This window comes from Leptidea sinapis, chromosome 1 (assembly GCF_905404315.1).
Source record: "Leptidea sinapis chromosome 1, ilLepSina1.1, whole genome shotgun sequence".
NCBI classification, from domain to species: domain Eukaryota; kingdom Metazoa; phylum Arthropoda; class Insecta; order Lepidoptera; family Pieridae; genus Leptidea; species Leptidea sinapis.
Window position 1 is genome coordinate 12542124 of NC_066265.1, and position 23404 is coordinate 12565527.

The following is a 23404-nucleotide window of genomic DNA, read 5'->3' on the forward strand; positions in this document are numbered from 1 at the left end:
TTTTCAAATGATACTTATAATAATTTTAGTACTAATAGTACTAATTCTCTATTTACCTCTTAGCACTAAAAATGACAGATTATATCAATGAGTCTTATCGATCTCAAGATAGGCATTTGAATTTCTCGAATTTAAAGACTACAGATAATTTGTTGTTGAACCCACTATGATAAAATTATCGTATGTGAGAATTATTCTCCACCAATCTTATTGGAATAATAGCGTTCTAAATTCAAAAATCACTTCCCAGCTCACCAGACCAGTCGAATAACTACCTAAACTAAAACAATTTAATACCTTTCGCCCATTGGATGGAGAAACATGAAGCATTCAAACAAACAGTGCATACACAAACTTTATAAGATTTATATTCGTGGAGTAACCAATGCTGCGTCTGTGTTGCCAGCTTCAAAACGTAAACAAACACTTTATAGCCACTACGTTAAATTTATCAGATGTTAATCTCAGTTTTAGGGTTTCTCTATGTCTAATTTTCAGACCATGTTATGGTTAAGAAATAATTTGTAATTTATTATTTTGCAAGCAATTTCCCTCACTCCTATCATTTATCTATGATAAAAACATTTCTCATATGATTTTATGTCGCTACAGAACGCACTGTTTGTATAAATTATATTTTAGTTAATAGCTTGGCCTAATAAGGGCTTGATTTTAATTTCAAATAACAACAGTAGATAGATACTTATGATTAAAGGTCTGTATTTCTTCTTATATTTCATCTGTGATATTTTTAGCCAGTTGATCCTAGTTAAGAAAAAAACCAAAGTTATGTCGACTGAAGGTGTTGTAAATGACGTTGACAGTTTTTTTATGAGAGGAGCAGGACGTTCAGCTGATGGTAATTGATACGCCTAGTCCATAATAATGCAGTGCCGCTCAGAATTCTTGAAAAACCCAAATCTTTGAGCGGCACTAAATTGTCCTCGTCACCTTGAGACATAAGATGTTGCCTCATTAGCCCAGTAATTTCACTAGCTACGGCGCCCTTCAGACCGAAACACAGTAATGTTTACACATTACTACTTCACGGCAGAAGTAGGCGCCGCTATGGTACACATAACCTATCCAGCATCATGTGCATAAGAACCTCCCACTGGTAGAATTTGAAATGAGCATGAGCTCATTTATATGAATAAACAGTACAACAGTATTGGCAGTTGGTTTTATTTATTTTTCAAATAAGAATAGTTATAGACCGTAGAATGTTTAATATATTCTTGCTTATGTTTCTAATTATCATTTAACTATTCATATTAACTGTTGTCCTATTACACGCAGCTGTAGATTTTTATTTTGGCGGGAACGAAGTACACGGAACGTCCGCCATAACTGTCATCTAACTCTTTACTCTATGGCGCGCTCGTAAAACTAAATTGTCACCGGCTGTTGTAATGCCCCTTCCACTGAATATAAAATTACTTTGTGCCAAGTCAAATACAATTATTTAGTTGCGTTTGATTTATGATTATGGTTAATATGGCGTTTCCTTAATTTTCCTTGGCTCATTTGAAACATCATGAGACCGTTTAGTGACAAACGAAATTTACCTCGTAAAATCTTATGGGGCTATAGTGTTTATTAAAGTGAATATACTACACATAACTATGGGCCTGATGAGAAAGCTCATTGTCGCTCAGAGGGTAATGGAGAGGGTTATGCTCGGAGTTTCAGAGAGAACAAAGAAACTGAAGTGGAAGTGGATAGGGCATACAAATGGCTGGTAAGGCAGAAAAGTCCTCGAACAGCGACCACGTACGCAAGATGCAGATGTTGGTTGTTAGTTAGTTAGCTGGCACAAGATGGACCGATCGATGTTAGATCAGCTGCGCAGGACCTATCATCGTGGAGATCTTTGGGGGAGGCCTTTGTCCAGCAGTGGACGTCTACCAACTGATGATGATGATACACGTACTTATAATTACTATTTCAGTGGAAGAGGGGGACGAATGAGCATACAGATCATATATCCTGTTGTTAAATAGTCACCATCGCATTGTCATCTCCCTAAAAGCAGTAGAAGTAGGCATGGGTGATCCTTATTTTATGAAAAAAGGTGACGAGTGGAGATGAACGTTTCGCATGAAGGTATATGATAAGCTCTGCAAGTTACAATTCAGTTTCTTGTACCCATTTTTCTCAGGTCTGAGGCATACATTTTGAAATGGATGATATTTTTCGCCGTTTTATAAGTTATTTTAAATCCTATCCTTAACAAATCTTATAAATATTTTTACAAAACTATGATTACATTAAATTAAAACCATCATTACGGTGAAGCGTAGCAAGAATACTGGCAGCATTTCTGCGTTAGATAGCTAGGCTGATCCGTTAACCGAAATATCTGCCAGCGCTTGGGTTTCCGCTTGGTTCTGATTGAGGCGCTTAGATAGTACTTTGTACATTCTTTGCAGAGGCAAGGAGGCCACACTGGCCAAGTGTCTCGACACCAAACGTCACAAAGATATATGACTCACTGAGACTTAAATATTTGCGAAATTTGCGACGATTTCTGTCTACTGAAGTCGAAGAAGCAGTCCCAGCAGTAACTTATACTACTCGGTTAAGTCGAATATAAATAATAAGTAAGTCTTGCGATGAGTTAGTAAGTATAAGTATATAAGTCTTAGTATGTCATGCTTTTACAACATGATCCGAGAAAATATATAAAGCAAAATAATGTGTTACGAAATTCGAAATAATTTTTATAAATGGTTTGTGTTGTAATGTACTCTGAATATAAATGACTTTCTTAATGCTACCACAGATTGGGAATAGATTGACCGCCCTCAGGCTGTTAAATAATAGATTTTTATTGTAAGATATTACATTGTAACGATACTTTATGAAACGAAAAAAAAGGGCTCTGAATTTCTTGTGCTTGTTGTTGTCTTCTTAGGTTTGAGGCAGACGTTTCTTAAATAAATGATTATAAATCCTATCTATATATGTAAAAATGAATTGCTGTTCGTTGGCCTCGCTAAAACTCGAGAACGGCTGGACCGATTTTGCTAGTGTTGGTCTTGAATTATTTGTAGAAGTCCAGAGGTTTAAAAGGTGAATAAATATGAAAATGCTCGGAAAAAAATAAAAACAACAATTTTGTTTTTCCTTTGATGTGTACCCCGTAGTTCAGAAATCAAATTGAAAGAATAGTTTAAAATGAATAACGAATTAGAATTTTTATATATTTGTAACTTTTCCTATATAATATATTATAGACTTAAACCCTATCAATAGGTAGCACATACAAAAAATAGTATTTTATGAATATTAAAGGTATGAGATTTGCTGATTTGCATAAGAGGTGTAAAAAGGCATAAAGGCATAAAAGACATTTATTTTCTCAAAATTGATTCCTTTAGAATTCTTTTTGATGTCATTTCTTATACTACTAGATACTACTTCCGCTTCGGAAACAAATGGCGCTCTGAGAGAGAAGAAGCGGCGCAAGAAACTCTCCCAGCATTCTTTTTTTTTGCGCTCTTTTCAATAAAAATATACAATATTGTACAGTCGCTATAAAATAATCACAATCTAGTCCCAGGCTGTCCGATCATAGGATTTACGACAGAGCCATTTTTTTATAAAACATTTAAATTTATTTATAGATAATGCCTGAACAGTGGCTGGGACTTTATTGTAGAAGTGTATACATTTACCCTTAAAGCTATTATGTATCTTATGAAGCCTACTAGAATTAGTTACAAGCAATCCCTTATTTCTAGTGTTATAATAATAAAAATCACTATTAAGAGCAAAAAGGTGACGATTTTTGTGAACATATATTAAATTTTCATAAATGTACTGACAATAAACAGTCATAATATTTATTTCTTTAAATTTTTCTTTGAGAGACTGTCTATAACCAAGCTGATATATAGCACGAACAGCTCTCTTTTGCAGTGCAAACACTATATCAATGTCAGCAGCATGACCCCATAGTAATATACCGTACGGCATGATGCTGTGAAAATAACTAAAGTACACTAATCTAGCGGTCGCAACATTCGTGTACTCTCTAATCTTTCTAACTGCATATGCCGCAGAGCTTAGTCTATCTGCTAGATGGGTAATATGTGGACCCCACTGAAGCTTTTTATTTAACGTGATACCCAAGAAGACCGTAGTGTCCACAAGTTCCAATCTCTGGTCATTTATAAGTACGTTGGTTTGTACCTCCGCTGTGTTTGGTGTAATGAACCGTAAACACTTTGTTTGTTTAAATGCAGATTATTCGTCTCAAACCAACGCACTATCTTTGAGAGTGCATTGCTTACCTCGTCATCAATATCCGCACGTCGCTTCACTTTAAAAATAAGTGAAGTATCATCAGCAAACAATACAATCTCATGGCTATCATCTACCACAAACGGTAGATTGTTAATATATATAAGAAACAAGAAAGGACCGAGAATAGAACCATGTGGAACACCTATTCCCACAGGTTTACCCGAACACCGTTTGCCATTTACATCGACTATCTGAACTCTTTCGCTTAAATATGATTTTAACAGATTTAGGGCTCTATTTTTCACTCCATAATGCTTTAGTTTTAGGAGTGAAGTTTCATGGTGGACGCAGTCAAATGACAAATCACAAAAAATGCCCAATGCATCCTGTGACTCTTCCCAGGCGTCAAAGATGTGCCCAATGAGTCTAGTACCCGCATTAATTGTTGATAAGCCCCTAGTGAAACCAAACTGATTTTTGTTCATTAATTTCCAAAAATTCATTTGTAGCTGTTGAAGCAAAAGTTTTTCAAAAATTTTACTAAAAACAGGCAGCACTGAAATAGGTCTGAAATTAGCAGGGTCAAAAGAACTGCCCGATTTAAACAAAGGTATAACTTTGCTGTATTTCATGAGGTCAGGGAACACACCCTCATCTATGCATTCATTAAATATTATTGCTAATTCAGGTGCTATAATGTCAAGTATGTATTTAACAATATTAGTCGAATGGCCCCATAGGTCTTTTGTATTTTTTAGGTTAATTAATTTGAAGATTTTTATTATATCGCTACCTGTAACATACTTAAATTTCACTTTTAAATGTCTGTCTGTATTAAATTAAATCCCTGTTCATTTATAGGGTTTTTTATAAATCGGTTTTTCTGAACGTAGTTTTTTTTAAATATTTATTATGTACAGAACAACAACTGTCGGTTCAGCTACTTTTGAATAAAACTATTTGATTTTGAATTTCGATGTATTGGGTGGATCGTAAGCTCGTATGATTACTAATTTACTTTAAAATAAACTCTATAACTTACCAGTCATCGGGGTCGCAATCTCTGAAGCCTTTCGCGAATGGATTGCTTGCTATTTTCAATTGAGTTATCTGTAAATACAATATAAATTACTTCTAACATTGCACTTAATTAAAAATAATAAAACTAAAACAATACTGAATTGTTTAAATATTTACCAATAATATCACGTTATAAACGGAGAACAGCACATCTGGTCGTATACCGGGCCAGACCAAATTTATAATTTAAAAGGATGTCTGACTGCCCTGAGGAGGCCTATGATAAGCAATAGCTATTGGGAAGACCCGGATAGAATGAAAGACCGACCAGGGTCTGGACCGTCCGACCGACCCATCTAGAGAATACATATCTTCACCATCTAAATAAGTGGCGTCCATCCACAAAGCAGCTATCGAGGTCTTTTTTCCACTTTACAGTGAAGCTGTAGAATGAAATTTTGTCGTGGTGATATCAGATAAATATAACATCAGTATGCTAGTTACAAACGCGCTTTTTTACGGTTGGGTACCTACCGCGTATGTAACCTAAGTCAATTTCAAAGGCACCTGTGACTCACCTCTTTTATTTCAAGAGATCATGGGACACACTTACAAATAGGTGATCCTTCTGGCATATCCTTTACCGTATAAACAAATCAAGAAATCTTCAGAATTCTTACAGGAGGAACTAGTTTACATACCCTATGATTCTGATAAGCTGTCACTGCTGTGAAGCCAGTCTCTGGAAAGATGAAGCTCCTGTAAGGTACGGTTCCTGGGGGAGCAGTCTGGCCTTCTCCTGGTAAGTAAACAACGTGTAGCCGTGGTTGGTAACGGTGCATGGAATTGAGGATTATCTGGCAAAAAATATGATTTCACACATTATTTTGATTTAACAGCTTTGTTCCCTTAAATTTATAATATTTTTGTACAAATTTACTTTAAAAACCAGCGCCTTATATCAAACTAGCTTAGACATTGCTTTAAACATAAAATTGACTTTGATGACCGTTTGTCGAATGGCATTTTGTCTGCCTATTGAGCAACTATTCCATGTTTATTTTTTTTAATGGGGGCAAATTAAAAAACCATCGCTATCTATACTAAGAGGTGTGTTGCCGGGCTTAGGGTGGGAATGTGACCTAAAACTTGAAGGTTCTTTAAATGGAGCAGCTTGCCAAAATATAGAGGGTGTATAAAGCAAAAAAGGTTTTTGAGATGCGTGGTTTAGGAATACCAGTCATCAATATAATAGACATTTTTTTCATTTTAATGTGGTGGTAGGTGCTTGTGTTTTAATTAAGGAAGAGATACCGAGAATCGTAAAGGAGGCATTGCATATTTTGAGCTTAGTTTGAGAATCGTCCCAGTGCTGATGAAACCCGATCGCCGATCCAATATAAAAAATGAATTTGTTACAAGAAATCCAGCACCAAGTGAGGCCTTTACTTCTTATTTTTACTACTTATCTCTGCAGACTTACCCCCTTATTCATAATAGTCTGCTAACTTAAAGCATTGCTAATTCTCACTCTGTCTTCTTCTATGGACCTAAGTCAGAATGAGAAAAAACACTCCTAAGCGGCTGTTAAAAGTTAGCGGACCATTATGAATAAGGGGGTAGATAGATATAACTGACGAGATGTTTAAGACTCTCAGGACTCTTAAAAAATCTAAATTTTGAGCAGCACCCCGATTAACCTAGTGACCCTGAAACATATGCTGATGCTAGGTCTCAATAACCCAATAATTTCACTATCATTTACTATTTACTTTCATCTATATCATATGCATGCTTCGCATGCATAGTTTTTCATACCGTCAATAAATTGAATCAATATTATGTTTAGAATACTTACGTGTCCATTGTCGTCGAGCTGGTTGTTGGTAAGTTTGAGTTTATCGAAGGAGACAAGTTGCCTCATCCAATGTGAACCAGTTGCAGGGGAATCCGGGTGCACATGGATGCGCGGAGGAGACACCGGGTCTGCTTTACCAGCCACCACCCAACTGGAGCTGGTGGTGATATTGACAAATATTAGCTTCCTGCGATCGGACAGCTTAGCAAAATAGTTTTTTATTCAGTTCCTTTCTACTTTATCATGTGTATAAGTGACGGAAGCAGAAATTGGTATGCTTATTTAAATCATAAACTCATTAAAATTGTAGTATTGATGGGGTAGTCAAATATTCATCAAAAAAATTGGATAAAGTTGTATGAAATTACAAATATGTAATAGAACGAACTAGGTTCTAAATATTGGTGTGAAGACCATCTTCAATCATTAAACATTCGTACATATATAGTACATACACTGCAGCCGTACAGTAACTGGCGAAGTTACGAAATTTTTCTTTGTAGTATCTACCTGTTAGGGCACTTCAGAAAACAAATCGCTCCTTCCACGAGCTGATAGGAGCGAGATAGGAATAATATAATGATTCCTCTAAATATTAAAAACGTACTTTCTTTAGAAACGTTTTCTGTAAATTTGAATACCTTTGTGGTACTTTTACTTGGCCTATGTCTAGTTCTTGAGGAAGTCTTTTTTTTGTATTGACACAATTTTACACAAATTATCTTGCATATCCTGTACTATGGGTATAAGATAACGATATATTTAATACAATATACTTACTTAAACATACATAAATACATATAAACATCCATGACTCGGAAACAAACATCCATATTCATCATATAAATGGTTGCACCTACCGGGATTCGAACCCGGGACCTCTAGCTTGGTAGTCAGAGTCATTAACCATTCGGCTATATGGGTCGTCAACAGTTACCGCTCTATCAGAACTCACCTATGGAATGCATAGCGGTATCTCTTATCATCCAACGGCACGAAATCAACCAGAAGTAAGTAGTCTGCATTCGGCAATAGGCCGGAGAGTCTGGCCTGTAGAGCTGGAAACATTCTACGCCCGGCCTTGGTTACTATCATCTCAGTGCCGAGCTCGTGGAAATTACGCCAAAGTGCTGCAAGCTCTAGTGTTGCGGTGCATCTTGCCACGGCTGGATGTAGGGTTACGTTTTGACTTGATGCCTGCAATTATTATATGTATAGAGCTCATGTCATGGATAAAGCAATAAGTAAAAAGAAGGAGCCAATCAGAGGCCTTAAAGATGCGCTCAATCAGTTAAATTTGTAACTATGTATGGGGAGATTTGTGTATATCTTAATATATATATATATATATATATCTGTTGTAACTGAACTCCTCCTAAACGACTTGAACGATTGTAATGAAACTTTCTGTGTGTCTTCAGGTGGATTCGAGAATAGTTTAGATTGTTCACAATTGTACTACCTCCTAAACGGCTGGACTAATAGATTCTCAATTCCGTTCATATTATTTAATTCTCCTGCTCATGTGTATGTTAGTGAACTCCTCCTAACAGATGGACCGATTTTTCAAATTTAAGACATGTGTGCAGGCTAACGTCTGTGGGGTCCACTAGTGTATTATATCTAGTGTATTATTATATATCCTAGATTTACAAACCTCCAGGAAAAGAAAATAAATCAATAGTACAATAGATCTGGCTGGATTTGGCAAAACCAATCTGGCTAAGAATCATTTACAATGTTTGTCATTAGGAGTATTTATTTAAAAGCAAAACCTGATGTAAAAAGAGGTGTTCTTGGAGTACTTAAGGTAATTTTACTTTTAGTGGAAAGAAAATGTATTATTTATACTTGGATAGAGATTAGCTGCAAATATTTAAGACTGAAGAAAAGGTTCTCTGCTTAAAATTTTTGTCCCTGTTAATTGTTCCAAGTCTACTGTTGGTCTAGTAAAAACAATTCAATTCTGATTATAATCCTTTCGGCTTAGGGAATATTAGAAGTCATCTCACCTGAATTCTTGGTGGCGGCTGTGGTACCGGAGGTGCTGTTTGAGCCGCGTGGTCCCTGCAGGTGCTTTCGCTGAGGGCTTGCAGGGGGGAATATGTGCTGCGGGAGCATACTGCATTCTGTCGACAAATATTTACCCTGAGCAAATGTGTAAGATGTATTTATTAAAATATACACAATGATTTAAATATTTTTTTAATAAATTAACGTATTAACTGTTGCCTCTCAATATAATAATGTAACGTTCGTACATTTGCGAGTTTTCTAGAAACTTACTCGGTTAATAATAATACATTTTTTCTCAGACATTTTACTTATAGAACTTCTTTTTTATAAAATGAAAGACGAGACGAGCCTGACGTTCGGCTGATGGAATTTTATACAGGATTCTTGAAAAACCCAAAAAATCTGAGCGGCACTACAACTGCGCTCGTCACCTTGAGACATAAGATGTTGAGTCTCATTTGCCCAGTAATTTCACTAGCTACGGCGCCCTTCAGACCGAAACACATTAATGCTTACACATTACTGCTTCACGGCAGAATAGGCGCCGTTGCGGTTCGCATAATCTAGCCGGTATCCTGTGCAAGGGAGCCTCCCAATCCCAGAACTACAAACAAAGTAATAGCAGCTGCCTCGGTGGTGTAATTAGTCGCTCAAGGACTTAGAAGAAGAGTAAGTTAATGAGAATTTTGTATTTTGGTAAGCCAATAACATTTCTACTTACATCACTGTATATTGGCACGGTAATATCCCTCGAGTTGTGAAGGGTTGGAAGAACTGGTAATTGCTCCTGATCTCTGCTGACTCTTTCAGCGAGCGTGTGCAGGTGGAATCCTCCGCGAGGAAACTGATTTGACACCACACCTGGAAACGGCTTTTTTTAACTACAACAGCTACTTGCAATTAAAACGAAATGAAAATAATAAATAAATAAATTCTTTATTGCCATAAAGCATTACCAATATAAAATGAATAATTAGGCTACGCGATGAAACAAAAGGCAAAAGGAAAAGGCTCAGCTACACCTGACATGGAATCATGGATTTATGTTTCCATGCTTGTGCTGTTTTTCAGCCATCCCCTCCTCCCTAAGGTGTTGAGTGGGAGTAGATGTATTGTGGCTCCCCGTTTACCTAGTTAAGCTGTCTTTTTTTATAAAATGTAATATTTAAAAAAGTGAGTGTGTGTGTGTGTGTTTGCGTGTGTGCGTGAGTGTGAGCGAGTGTTTATGTCCGCACACATAAAAAATCTTTTAGAGCAAGGAATTTCCAGTGGATGTGGTTCAATTTCTCCGCAGCAAGTTGCTTTTTTAAAAGAGCAAAACGGAATTTTTGTTAAAGCACCCGATACTCATTTGTTTCTTTAGAGGAGGGGGTTAGTCATTCCATATTTTTGCTGCAGAGAATCTGAAAGATCCCCTAAACTGAGTTGTTTTGTACTTAAGAACTATCAGGCCGAGTTGTCTGTTTGCAGGCAAGCTGCGTTGTACTATGAAGTCGTTAACGCAACGGAGCTTATCATACAAATATTCAGGCTTCTTGTTCCAAAAAACCTATTGGGTTAAACAAGCATAGTGAAGTTGTCTTCTTCCACTCATGTTCAGGATGCCCTTGCTATTCAAGTAGGGAATTTATATCAATAGATACATTTTCAACAAGATCTTTAAACTTTACTCAATACGTATTTGAAGGGTTAGCTTATGTGTAATATTGATTTCATGATCGAGTACACAACCTTCGAATGCGAAGAAATCAATAAAGTAAACGATAATAATGTGTAATACATTAAGGGTAAAAATCTCTATTGCTGATATGAAGTTTAAAAGTCTCTGTGGCTGTGAGACCCAATTACCTCAGTCTTAACAGACATAACTTTATGTCCAAGAACATATAAAGCCATTTTACGCAGCCGTGTCTTGACATAAAGTACTACTTTACGAGCATGAGAAATAGTGAAGAATTTTTACAACATGATATGCGACTTACCTACAATATACTATTACATGTCTTCAAACGAACAAAGTGTGCAAGAGAAAAGAACACATCTAACAGCAATTAAGAAAAGGAAAGCGAATCTTAGCGCTACTGTAACCGATTTTAATTGACAAATCGTAAACAGTCAGCCACACGTGGCATTAGTTTCATAATTTTGGAATATACAACTTGCAGCTAACGCACACATTGAGCATTGACCAATCAAAATTGGACACGCACTATCGGGCTGGCATGTGGTCTATAGGTACGCTAGTAGATTCGAAGTGTATGAGATATGCTGCAAAGATTTTGGGCTTCAATTTACTATCTTCTATTCTATTTTCATAAGTTTCATTAGTTATAACTGCAGGATAAGATAAGAAACTGACCTAAGGAAAATCACGAAAATTACCGTATGTCGAATCGACCAACAAAAGTGGAGATGAACAGGGCACATGACGGAGAAATGGAGCAAAAGACTTACAGAATAGTACCCAAGAGATGGCAAAAGAAAACAAGGAAGACAGCACACAGGTGGGAAGATGAAATAAAATTGACAGCAGGATCTAAGAGAAGAGTTGCCCAAAAGAAAAAAATGTGGAAATCGTTGGAGAAGGCCTTTGCCAATCGGCACGCCGAACTAATTAATGTTAAATGTTTTTTGGTACGGAATAACATGGCTTTACTATTACTAGTATTATGTATTTGATCTGCATGAATAAAGTGATTTTGTTTTAATTACCCTAAAGAATTGAGCTTTTGATTACTGTTAGTAAAAATATAATTGAATTGTCAAATTGTTAGTAGAGGTATTTGGTGAGTATTGCACGATATTTTCATTAAGATTTTTTTATTGTTGTTTGCTTGAGTTCTCGTAATAGGCTTCGTCATGCTCGCTTAAATGTCACTGCTTGTGGTGGCGACATGTAACGGGTCGTCCCCTTCCCTAAAATATGGTTGAGGTAGGCGATGGCTGGCTTATGCGTCATGCTCGTGAACGGGCGCTGCTGGTGGCAGGATGATCCTGTTGCCGGAGGCTCGACTTCAGATTCTTAAAAGTTATTATGTGTTTATATATAAATATATATATTTTATTAATAATCACTTATAAACTGCTCACAGAATACCTTTACTTATTTACGGTGTGTGTGGATGATGCGGCTACTGAACTCAATAACTTTTGTATTAATTTACATTTTCTTTTTAGCTTACTCTTGTAAGGCATTGACTATTTGACGTTTGAGTATGATTGTTGCATTACTTTACATATTATATTATATTATAATTGAAATGATTCGTGTATCGAGGAAAATGTAAATCATGATATAAAAGAGTGGCAATGAGTTTCTTGCTACTTCTTCTCATTAGCTCAACCCATTACGAAGTAGCGGTAGATTGAATAAGAAAAAATATTTTTTGACATTAAATAAGTGTAATTTCCGTGACCTACATGAATAAAGTGATTTTGATTTCATTTTGATTCTATTTTCAGATGGTCGACAAACGTCGCTTAGCAAACGTGCGGTCGCAATAAAATGCCTCAAAATACTTCCGAAAACTGCAAAAATAGCCACCAACAGTAATGTTTGACAAGAATGTCTTTCTTTCGGTAAGTACATATCAGTTTCTGTTTATTGTTACTAAAAAAACATTATTAAACAATTAATATGGCGTCTGTATAATCTAATCTCCATACGAGTGCTACATCGCCAAAGAAACTTCTTGATTGCACTAAAGAATTTGTAAATCGAGCAATTTAAATAAAAATCGATATCTACCCAGTATATAACATAAAAAACTAGATACCTCATATTATACGCGTGTACTTTGATATGTTCCAGCCGTGAAAAACAAATCAATCCTCCCAACTTTAGCACCAAACTTTAGCTTCATATTTCAGTCAAAAAAAAACACATAAAACAAAAAAATAACGATCTCATAAAAACCGAAAACGTCCACTATCCAGCGGACATCTCACTCAACTAATTGGTGTAATGGCGGGAAATTCAAAACGTACCAAAATGGCGGCAATAATTTCATCGCAAGTTGTCAAGACCGGGGATTATAAATAAGGCGGGTGATGAAAACTATACTTACGCAGAAACGTCAATGATCTTCGGTTTATTTTGAGAACTGGATTTATTTAAAAATACTTATCCATTTTTATCAACTGTATTATTTTAATAAGTGTGAACGATAGAACGGTCCAATAATAGTTGTTCAATATAAATTGCTTAGATAATTTATAAATAATTTTATATAATGATAATGTATCTTGCTGTAACCGATAAAAACAGACCAGGAATATTAGTTTAGCGTCCGTGATAAGCTACGTCTTATTTGTATGATTCTTTGTGTTAGTGTGCTTGTATTGCACAAAATAGGGGTTAGTTCTAAGCACGGACGAGTAAAAAAAGAAGGACTCCGTGTCACTTTACATAACAACGAGGCACCAAAACATCCCGCTAAACGTGTACATACATAGCCCCATGCATACTAATACAAGCCGATCGGCCGCCATTATGAGAATTGCCATCGTCTGTGACAGATCAGTTTGCGTCGCAATAAAATATTTTAAAAATGGCGTCACGCGTTGTGAATAAGTGTAAAAAGAATACTATAAAAGTATTTGTGAATATATGATTATTTAAGGGAGAAAAAATTATGTAACTGGTATACCCCGTAACCGCACACATTAGCATAGAACAGCTTCACTTGCTAATATCACGGCGCGGAGTCCTTCTTTTTTTACTAGTCCGTGGTTCTAAGGTCTATTTTTTCCAACGTTTTCACAGCTCTTATAGTCTATCTAGACGTTTAAATAATCTAAGATAAATTGCATAATTGAATTAGGTATTTCCTACTGTACAGAAATGGAAGGAGAATAGTACTGGATATCTTTGTAGACAGTTTCACGAAGGAAGTCTCATATACGCAGCGCTGCAGCCATGCGAAGAAATAGTGCTAGCCTCGTGATTATGTACACTAGTTTGGTCGCTATCAATTCCCCAAATTGTCATTAACATGTGATCATCTTAACATTAATTTTTGATGCAGGACTTCTATTGTAAGATGAACTCTATAGTGAGAGGTTGATATTTTATATAAGAGGGTGCAAACAGGCGAAAAAAAACCAGGGGTCAATAGATGCGTTACCAGCCCCTAAGGTGTGGTTACGCTCTATACTTGAAACTCCATGAGTCGTATCGATTCGCGAATAATGCAGCTGGCAAGAAGTTCTGAGTATTTAAGTACCAAGTAACCAGCACCATCTTTTCTAATAATTATCCATATTTCACAAGTATACAATATTATTGGCAATTTAAATTGACTTTATTTATTATACACATACCATAATCATCGTAGTACAAATATTTTGCAATAATGCTAAAACATAAATATTTTAAATGTATTTCAATAAATACATTTAAAATATTTGTCATTGTCAATACAAGGGATGTACGAAATTTAAGCCAAAAGCCGTCAACAAGCAGTGAACTCCTTCCGGAGGGTTTTCAGGTATAAAATAGATATGGGGGAACGATATAAAATGGGTTTAATTGGGCCCTAAACTGAAAATTAATACGCATGTGTTCCAAACACAAAATATGTTAATATTTCGGTTTTAAGTATTTGATCTTGCTATGTATTTCTCGTAATGATATACTCATAGAAAGAAAAGAAAGAAACAAAATAAACATATTAACAACCACAAAAAAAAATCATATACAAAGATATGAACTTTGAACCAAAAGTTTATCTGCTCAGCTTTATGTTGTGAAACTAGCCACAACATATTCTGCAGACGCCTATGTGTTGGTTGCTACGCAAGTAAACATAGTAAATCAAATTTTAAAAATAAAAATTAAATTACGCACAGAAATAAAATAAAATTATGAACAAAAGTAAAATTGAAAACAATGATATAGTTGTGTCATCAATTCACATCAAAATTTTACGCAAACAATAACAAAATCTTGTAGCAAGGTTATATTTATATAGTTTTTCGAAGTATCTAGTTATTTCTAAGCATTAAGCTATTCATGTGAATTGTTTAAGTTGAAGCAGTCTATTTATAGTTCATTTCATTATTCACATGTAAATTAAGCAATGCTTGGCTATCCGTGATGTGTATTCTTAAAAAGTTTTGGTTGAATTTATGTGTATGTGTAATAATTATATGAAGTTTTTATTTCATATTTGCTGTCTGTACATTGCCGACGGAAATAATAAATACTTAATAAACTCGTCGAATGAACATAATTGTCATCTGATGTTATTTGTTCGCTGCCATTACCAGTTATGTGTCACATTTGTAACTAAATCATACAACAAGAGAAAATAATTGCGCGATCATTCATATGCGCGGAGAGATTTATCGGAAATATTTAAGATTCATACATTTGGCTCAAATACTTTTTATTGCTTGAGTGGAGTTAATATTGGATCAAAATAAAATGCAATATTTATAATTCAACTTTAATTTCATTAGTTATATACAACATACAAGAACATGAGCTTAATTTTTTTTTAAATCAACATCTACGCTAGCTGCAGTAACGATGGGGCGTAAAATTGTACCCTGAAGTACTCTCATATTATATTATTATACTTTCATCAATTTTCGTGCTGTTTTCGTACCGTTAATTTTAATAAACTAATTGAAATATATTTGTTAGTTATGAAGATATTAGATCCCCATTTTTCGCGTTGTTTTAGTGGTTTTTATTTAATTGATTTTTGAGGTTATCTCTTGTTAGCCCATGACAAATCTTTGTATAAATTAAAGTAGTCCTCATTAACATATTACCAAAACTAAAACCATATGGATTGTCATAGATGATTATCAAGTTTGATGAAATTGGAGTGAATGAGAGATTTTTCAGCGATTTCTCTAAGCCGAATAATAATTTCAAATGGATTAATAGACGATGTACTGTCGATTCAAAACTGATTGTATTAGCCGTAAGTGGTTCGAATTCAAATTCATTTTTTTATTAAGAACAGATAATCGTATAGTAGAAGAGCAATGGCTAGTTTTTATTTACAAATTTTTAGTTTAAGCTACAAATTACTATTAGGCGTTGTATTTTAGTTTAATTCAAATTCAAATAAAATAAGATGTGACATCACTTATTGAAAGTCAAAAACTACCCCCCATTTCAAAACGAATACGTCTGACCTAAGAAGAATGGGCGCAACGAACTCAGTGGGCTTTTTTTCATCAAAAAAATATATTAACAAAGTAATATTGTACAATTAAACTTATTATTTAATAACCTTAAGGGGGTCGCTCCATTCCCAATTTGTGGTTTCATTAAAAAAGTAGTTTATGTTATAGTAACCTTTACCACACATACGTTTTTAAAAAAATTTTTGAATAACGTAATACTTTTGTTTTGAACATTTTCTGGGATCTTGTTGTAAAAGCATATGCATCGCCCCACAAAAGACTTACTAGCTCGACTTAGCCGAGTAGTAGGCATTATAATATTGTCTGTTCCTGGTGTATTGCATTTCTTTATGGTATATTTATTTAACCTTTTGAATATGACTTGACCAGCTATCGCCATAAGTAGAAGCACATCCATGCTTAGTAAAACTGTACTGGTAGTTTCGTGTTCTCGAGCAAACTGGAGTGAACTAGTTCAAGGACAAGATATTCATATCACATTTTGTCCCTGGTGCCACCTTTGGCGTTAACAATGAGAATAATTTGCAGAGGAGCCATAGATCACGCCACTATCAATATATCTTGTCAGTTCCACTCCAGTTGTCGTGAAGTCTTCACGTTGCCAAATATATCTTTAATTAGTTTGATACATCGAAGCTTCATAGTGTCACACTCCACAATTATACTGTCTATAGTGTATTTATGCGTGATTAGCCATAACGAAATAATATGTGATTTAGATGTTGAAAAATCGCCACAAAAATTTTCTTGGGATACTATGCTAGTGGATGCATTTCTGAATTACTAATATTGTTTTTATGTGGGAGGCTCCGTTGCACAGGATGCTAGCTAGCTTATGGGTACCGCAACGACGCCTATTTCGGCCGTGAAGCAGTAATGTATAAGCAGTATTGTGTTTCGGTAATAAGGCTGCCGTAGCTGGTGAAATTACTAGGCAAATGAGACTTAATATCTTATGTTTCAAGGTGACGAGCGCAATTGCAATGCAGTTCAGATTTTTGTTTTCAATTAACAATCCTGAGCGGCACTGCATTGGAATGGACAGGGCGTATCACTTACCATTAGGTGAAGTCTTGATTATCTAGCCACGTTTTCTCTCTCTCTCTCTCTCTTTTGATCACGGACACGTATTCATACGGCTTGAATTGTAGATATTTAGTAGCAGGGTTGTCACTGTTACGCTTAAGGTGTCATATTCCTCATAATTATTATAATTTTAATAAGAAAAATGTTGTAAACTACAAAATCTTAGATTATTTAAAAGATAAAAAGCTGGCTAAGTTTTCAAAAGATTTATGAACTCATTATGAAGTGCTCATGCTTGATTTTTTCTGAAAATAAGGGGCTAGACGAGCAAGACGTTCAGCTGATGTAAATTGATACGTCATGGCCATTATAATGCAGTGCCGCTCAGGATTCTTGAAAAAACCAAAAATTCTGAGCGAAACTACAACTTACAACTACTGGGCTCGTCACCTTGAGACATAAGATATTACGTCTCAATTGGCCAGTAATTTCTAACTACGGCGCGCTTCAGACCGAAACAGTAATGTTTACACATATGATTTTTACATATCTTCTATCTACTCTTTGGAATCATATTAAAAAGCGTTCAGTTCTTAAACTTTGCAAAATAGAGCATCACTTGATTGCATTTTAAAATATTGCCATTTCATAATTGTTATCGATCTGGAAATGCTAGGAAGTTTGTTCCAATGTTTAGTACTAAGTAATAATAAACATGACAAAAGCTACATAAATCCATAGACAAAATAAACAGCGCTTATTCAAGTCAAGCCATTAATAAGCCTGTAACGCGAGTCTAATAACACAATTGCAGGTAGCCAGCCAATTATTGTTCTAATTATATATGTACAAAAGGAGTTTCTTCCTTAACAATAAATCCACATTGATTGGACGCAATAAATCTCGTGGGTACGCGGGCGCCGTTCTTGTTGCGAGAAGAGTTAGGGTTGCCAATTTCAGAAAACAGATTAAATATTTAATTTTAATTATAAATTAGGAGATCCAGTGTTGGTAGACAAGATGGACCGACGATCTGGTCAAGATCGCCGGAATACGTTGGATGAGGGCAGGACAGGACCGATCGTCGTAGAAATCTTTGGGGGAGGCCTTTGACCAGCAGTGAACGTCTTCAGCTTTTTTTTTATGGAATAGGAGGACAAACGAGCGTACGGGTCACCTGGTGTTAAGTGATCACCGCCGCCCACACTCTCTTGCAACACCAGAAGAATCACAAGAGCGTTGCAACCCTTTAAGGAAGGTGTACGCGCTATTTTTGAAGGTACCCATGTCGTATCGTCCCGGAAACACCGCACAAGGAAGCTCATTCCACAGCTTCGTAGTACGAGGAAGAAAGCTCCTTGAAAACCGCACTGCGGAGGACCGCCACACATCCAGATGGTGGGGATGATATCGTAACTAGTGGCGTGTCGTGCGAAGGTGAAATTCGGCGGCAGGAATCAGTTTGAACAGCTCTTCGGAACACTCCCCGTGATAAATGCGGTAGAAGATAAGATAAGATCTTTATGATGATGATAAATAAATGATTGAATTTCTCTTTGCTTTTTTTTCTTGGAAGAGGTGGACAAACGAGCGTACACCCGATGTTAAGTAATCACCGCCGCCCAGATTCTATTGCAATCCCAGAGGAATCATAGGATCAATACCAGCCTTTAAAAAACGTGTACGCGTTTTTTTTAAAACACACACACGTATCGTCCTTAGCTTAAAGATTACATTAACGTTACTAATTACATATCTATAAAAAAAAAGTTATTGCTTAATGAGGGCCGTCTAATTAGCAGAAGCTTACTTAATAAATCTCTATAATATTGGAAGTGGATATAAAAAAAATTTCCTCACTCTGACAAGTCTTTTGTACAGATACCACGCGATGTACTAGAAGAATCGTTAACAATCTGGCCTTATTTCCCTACATTTTTTTATAATTTTTTTCCTTTCCTTAAATTTTATTACAAATTCCAATTAAATTTATTTTTTAACAGAAAAAAATAGCATTGAAGTCCTTTAAATGATGATGTGATAAGCAATCCATTATATATATCTTAATATAACTTTTAGCAAAGTATTGAATAATTTTCTGTGTAGCAATGAATACAAACCATGCATTTGATATAAACGCCTACAGGTGACAGCCCTATCGTAAAAGCAACAGATGGAGCGCACATCCCTAGCTAGAGTCATTTGATTTACGCTTTCTCACTTATAAACAAAACAAGTCTTAAATAAGCCATCACAAACAATTTTGTTACTTATTTAATAATTGTTTGACCAGAGAAACTCTACACCTATTACTTAATAATCAAACTGACAATGACAGTGTGACTTTATGTTGTTTTTATACAATAGATTCTGTTTATTATGAACCTTGTTTATAAATAATCTGAAGTCTAAAAGGATACCTTTGCTACCAGAGGGAATCTCCTTTGCACAGAATGCCGGCTAGAATATTGAGTACCACAACGGCGCGGCGCCTACTTCTGCCGTGAAGCAGTAATTTGCAAGCATTATTGTGTTTTGGTCTGAAGGGCGCCTTAGCTAGAAAAATTACTTGGCAAATGAAACTTAACGTCTTATGTATCAAGGTGACAAGCGCAATTGTAATGCCGCTTAGAGTTTTTTGGTTTTTCAAGAATTCTGAGGGGCACTCCATTGTAATGCGAAGGGCGTATCAATTTCGTACTCGTCAATTACTGTCATAAAAATGTCTTTTCTAAAACCCCCATAAAATTTACAAAATTTTAACTATTCTTTTCGAGTTTCTTATTGAAGGTGGTGTAGTTCAACACTAAAGTCGCTTTAAAACTACCTCTAAAAATCGCTGTTCAATTGAATCGATCTTGTTTGAAATTTATTATTGCAGTCTGATTTTCATTTTCTTTATTATATATTTATATTTATATATTCGTATATATATATACTACTCTTAATCTCACTCAGCAGTATTAGAAATGATATTCAGAAATATTGAATGGGAAAGTGAGGGAAATAATATAAATGGGGAAAAACTAAACCATCTACGATTTGCGGACGATATAGTACTATTTTCTGAGTCTTCAAAGAATCTAGAGCATATGCTACAACAATTGTCAGAGGAAAGTGCTAAAGTAGGCCTCACAATGAACGTCAACAAAACTAAAATAATGACAAACTCTGATAGAAAAGAAATTAAAGTAGATGGTAAAACAATTGTAGACGAATACGTTTACCTGGGGCATTTATTATCAATTAAAGACTGTACGACAAAAGAAATCAATAGAAGGGTCACGAACTCCAGGAAAAGATATTGGTCGCTCAGCGAAGTGATGAAGAACAAGTATCTTCAGATTAAGGACAAAAGAAAGGTTTTTAATGCTTGCATACTACCATGTTTAACTTATTGATCACAAACATGGGCCCTAACCGAGAAAAACTAACAACATTAAGAACTTGCCAAAATTCTAAGAAGCGTTCTAGGTGTTAGATTGAGAGACAGAATTAAGCTGTAGGACATAAAAGAAAAAACAAAATTTAAAAATGTAAGCAGAATTATTAAACAGCAAAAATGGCGATGGACAGGCCATATGATCAGAGACAATTCTGGAAAATGGACGAAACAAGTGACGGAGTGGTACTCCAGAAGCAGAAAAAGAGGCAGGCAATCCAAAAGATGGGACGACGACATCCGAAACTTGGTCGGAAGCATGTGGACTCGTCTAGCCAGAGATAGAACGACTTGGAAAAATTTAGAGGAGGTCTATGTCGAGGGACACGCAGCAAGAAAAGTTTTTAATAATTAAGATGTGCAATATATTTAAATGTAATGTAGCTGCTGCAATAAAGGCTATTTTTATTTTATTTTGTTACTACTCTTAATATATATAAATCCAGTGTCCTGATGTTTGTTTCCAGTGAACCCCTAAACCAATGAACAGATTTTAATGGGGAATAATTACTTCATGCAATGCAGTTTAGTCCAACTTCAGACAAAGGATAGTTTTTATTTCGATTTGGGACCCATAATTATTTTTATTTCCAATATTTGTTTTAAATGGACATATTTTCTATTAGAGAATATATTGACGCATGGTTTAACAGTTCTGCTGTGAAAGAACTTCAATATAACGACAGACTTCAATATATTACGAAATCATTCTTGATGTTATGAAATATTATTGACAAATTCATAAAAAAACAGTATTTTATTTATTATGTACAGAATAAAGTCTGTCGGGTCAGCTAGTAGTAACATAAAAACAACAACGAACTAATTAAAGTAGGTCGTTGTCGCAAATAGTACCTACCAAAGAGAATGCAATGATTCCTTCTGTGTCACATGTCAATAGATTTGTTAATGAGCAATTCCTGATATGTTGACAGGATGTTCAAAGCAAACCGAGTACTGCAACTCGCGATTTTAGGATTGCATCTGTAAAGAAGTTTCAATAGGACATTTAAATGAATATTGTTATATATTTTAACAACCTAGCGAAACTCTCTAAGAAAAAAGCGATTGCATGAAACGTGCAGTCATTGATACATTGACAGATGACGGCTATAATCTTGTTAAAAAACGGAGATAGCCGAAATCCACTAAGTTCTAAGCAACTGTTCGCTTTCAAACTTAGAAGGATTATACTTCATCGCGATAATATTGTAATTACTATTTCTAAATTATGTCAAATCACTGCACGTTTCATACTAAATTAAATTTCAATTTTAACTAAGGCAGTCCCGCCTCTTATTACGTTGTATTTACATTCTCTTTGTATTTTTAAACATCAATTTTTTAAACAAAAATTTAGTTATATTTTGACATAATATGGGATTAAAATGATTGTTTGCACTAAACACTGAAGAAGTATTTTTTCACGGTAAAATCTGATTGTGGCTCTATTTTTATGTCTTACGTCGAGTTTGTTATACTGAATATTTATTTTTGAATAAAACGTACGACATCGTATAGGGAACTTAATTTTCTAGACACTAATGGAGCATTATTTGAAATATCTAATTATAACCATTTTTAAACAAACAAAAACTATATAAATACACTCGACTGCTCAGTATATGAAATTCCATTTTTGTTTTGTCATATGAATCCTCTAGTAATAGCATAGAGATAACATAACATAAAACGGTTGGACTCTTTTCGATATTCGCTTGGAACGTTGGGTATGGGCTGGTATTAGCGAAAAAAAAAACAATGGAAGAGAAAATGGACTTGAGAGGGACCTCTAGTATCTAAACGCTCATTGGTCAGGCAATGGTTGGTCGGACAAAGGGATAAATATTAATTAAGTAAATCCAGCGTTTACTAAAAACCTAACTAAACATTATAAATATGTATGTTATAATGTGAGTTTGTTGTGTTCTATTATTAACACATTTTCCAGGCACTTTGTCAGGGTAGCACTGACCTGTATAAATACCACTGGACAGGCTGTTCAATGTGTTTGACAGCAGGTTTTATGTGCCTATTTGAAGCGCCACTCGCGAGCGTTCAGAGAACTAATTTTGACATATAATACAAATGGCTGCGAGTGAACCGTACAATACTCTGAAATATTTTTGCATTTTGAATTAATTTCGGTCATTTTCCGTGCTATTTATACTTCAAGAATGAACGTAAAAAAGTACACATTTTTTTTTGTAAATAATTTTCCCATCGATGTTTGTTTAGCTGAGGTTGTCATCACTAGTTTTAGTATTTTTATTTGACAGCCGCCAGTTCATTGGTAAATAGTAGAGGAAATGACATAGATATATGAAGTATCATACATAAGAAAGACAATCATTTTTACCTGGCACTTTTCGAGGGAAGTCGCGGCCATAAGTTAGTATTTTAGTAAATGTGTAACTACCCTACAAAAACATTGCGATTCGTGCGGATACAGTTGCGAAACAGCTAATGTATCTGCCACAGAGCATAAATATTTGATTTCCTGTTTGGCCACTGAGCTATGTTCTAGGAACACTATGGATGGATGCGCACGTCAACACATTGTGATGTTTTGAATGCTGATTGAATGATACTGTATTGGATATACTATTATTGGAGAGTGCTCGATC

At 35.2% G+C, this 23404-nt stretch overlaps 1 protein-coding gene across 1 annotated transcript in view; it reads right to left on the reverse strand.

Annotated features, from left to right (window-relative positions):
- LOC126967075 (T-box transcription factor TBX1-like) overlaps positions 1-23404 on the reverse strand; it is a 69118-nt gene that overhangs the window by 11155 nt on the left and 34559 nt on the right. The window contains exons 2-7 of the mRNA XM_050811455.1: positions 9867-10006; positions 9142-9258; positions 8085-8326; positions 7130-7286; positions 5973-6128; positions 5294-5361 (exon numbers count right to left, since the gene is read on the reverse strand). Coding sequence (XP_050667412.1) covers positions 5294-5361; positions 5973-6128; positions 7130-7286; positions 8085-8326; positions 9142-9258; positions 9867-10006 — 880 coding nt within the window. The remainder of the gene's footprint in view (positions 1-5293; positions 5362-5972; positions 6129-7129; positions 7287-8084; positions 8327-9141; positions 9259-9866; positions 10007-23404) is intronic.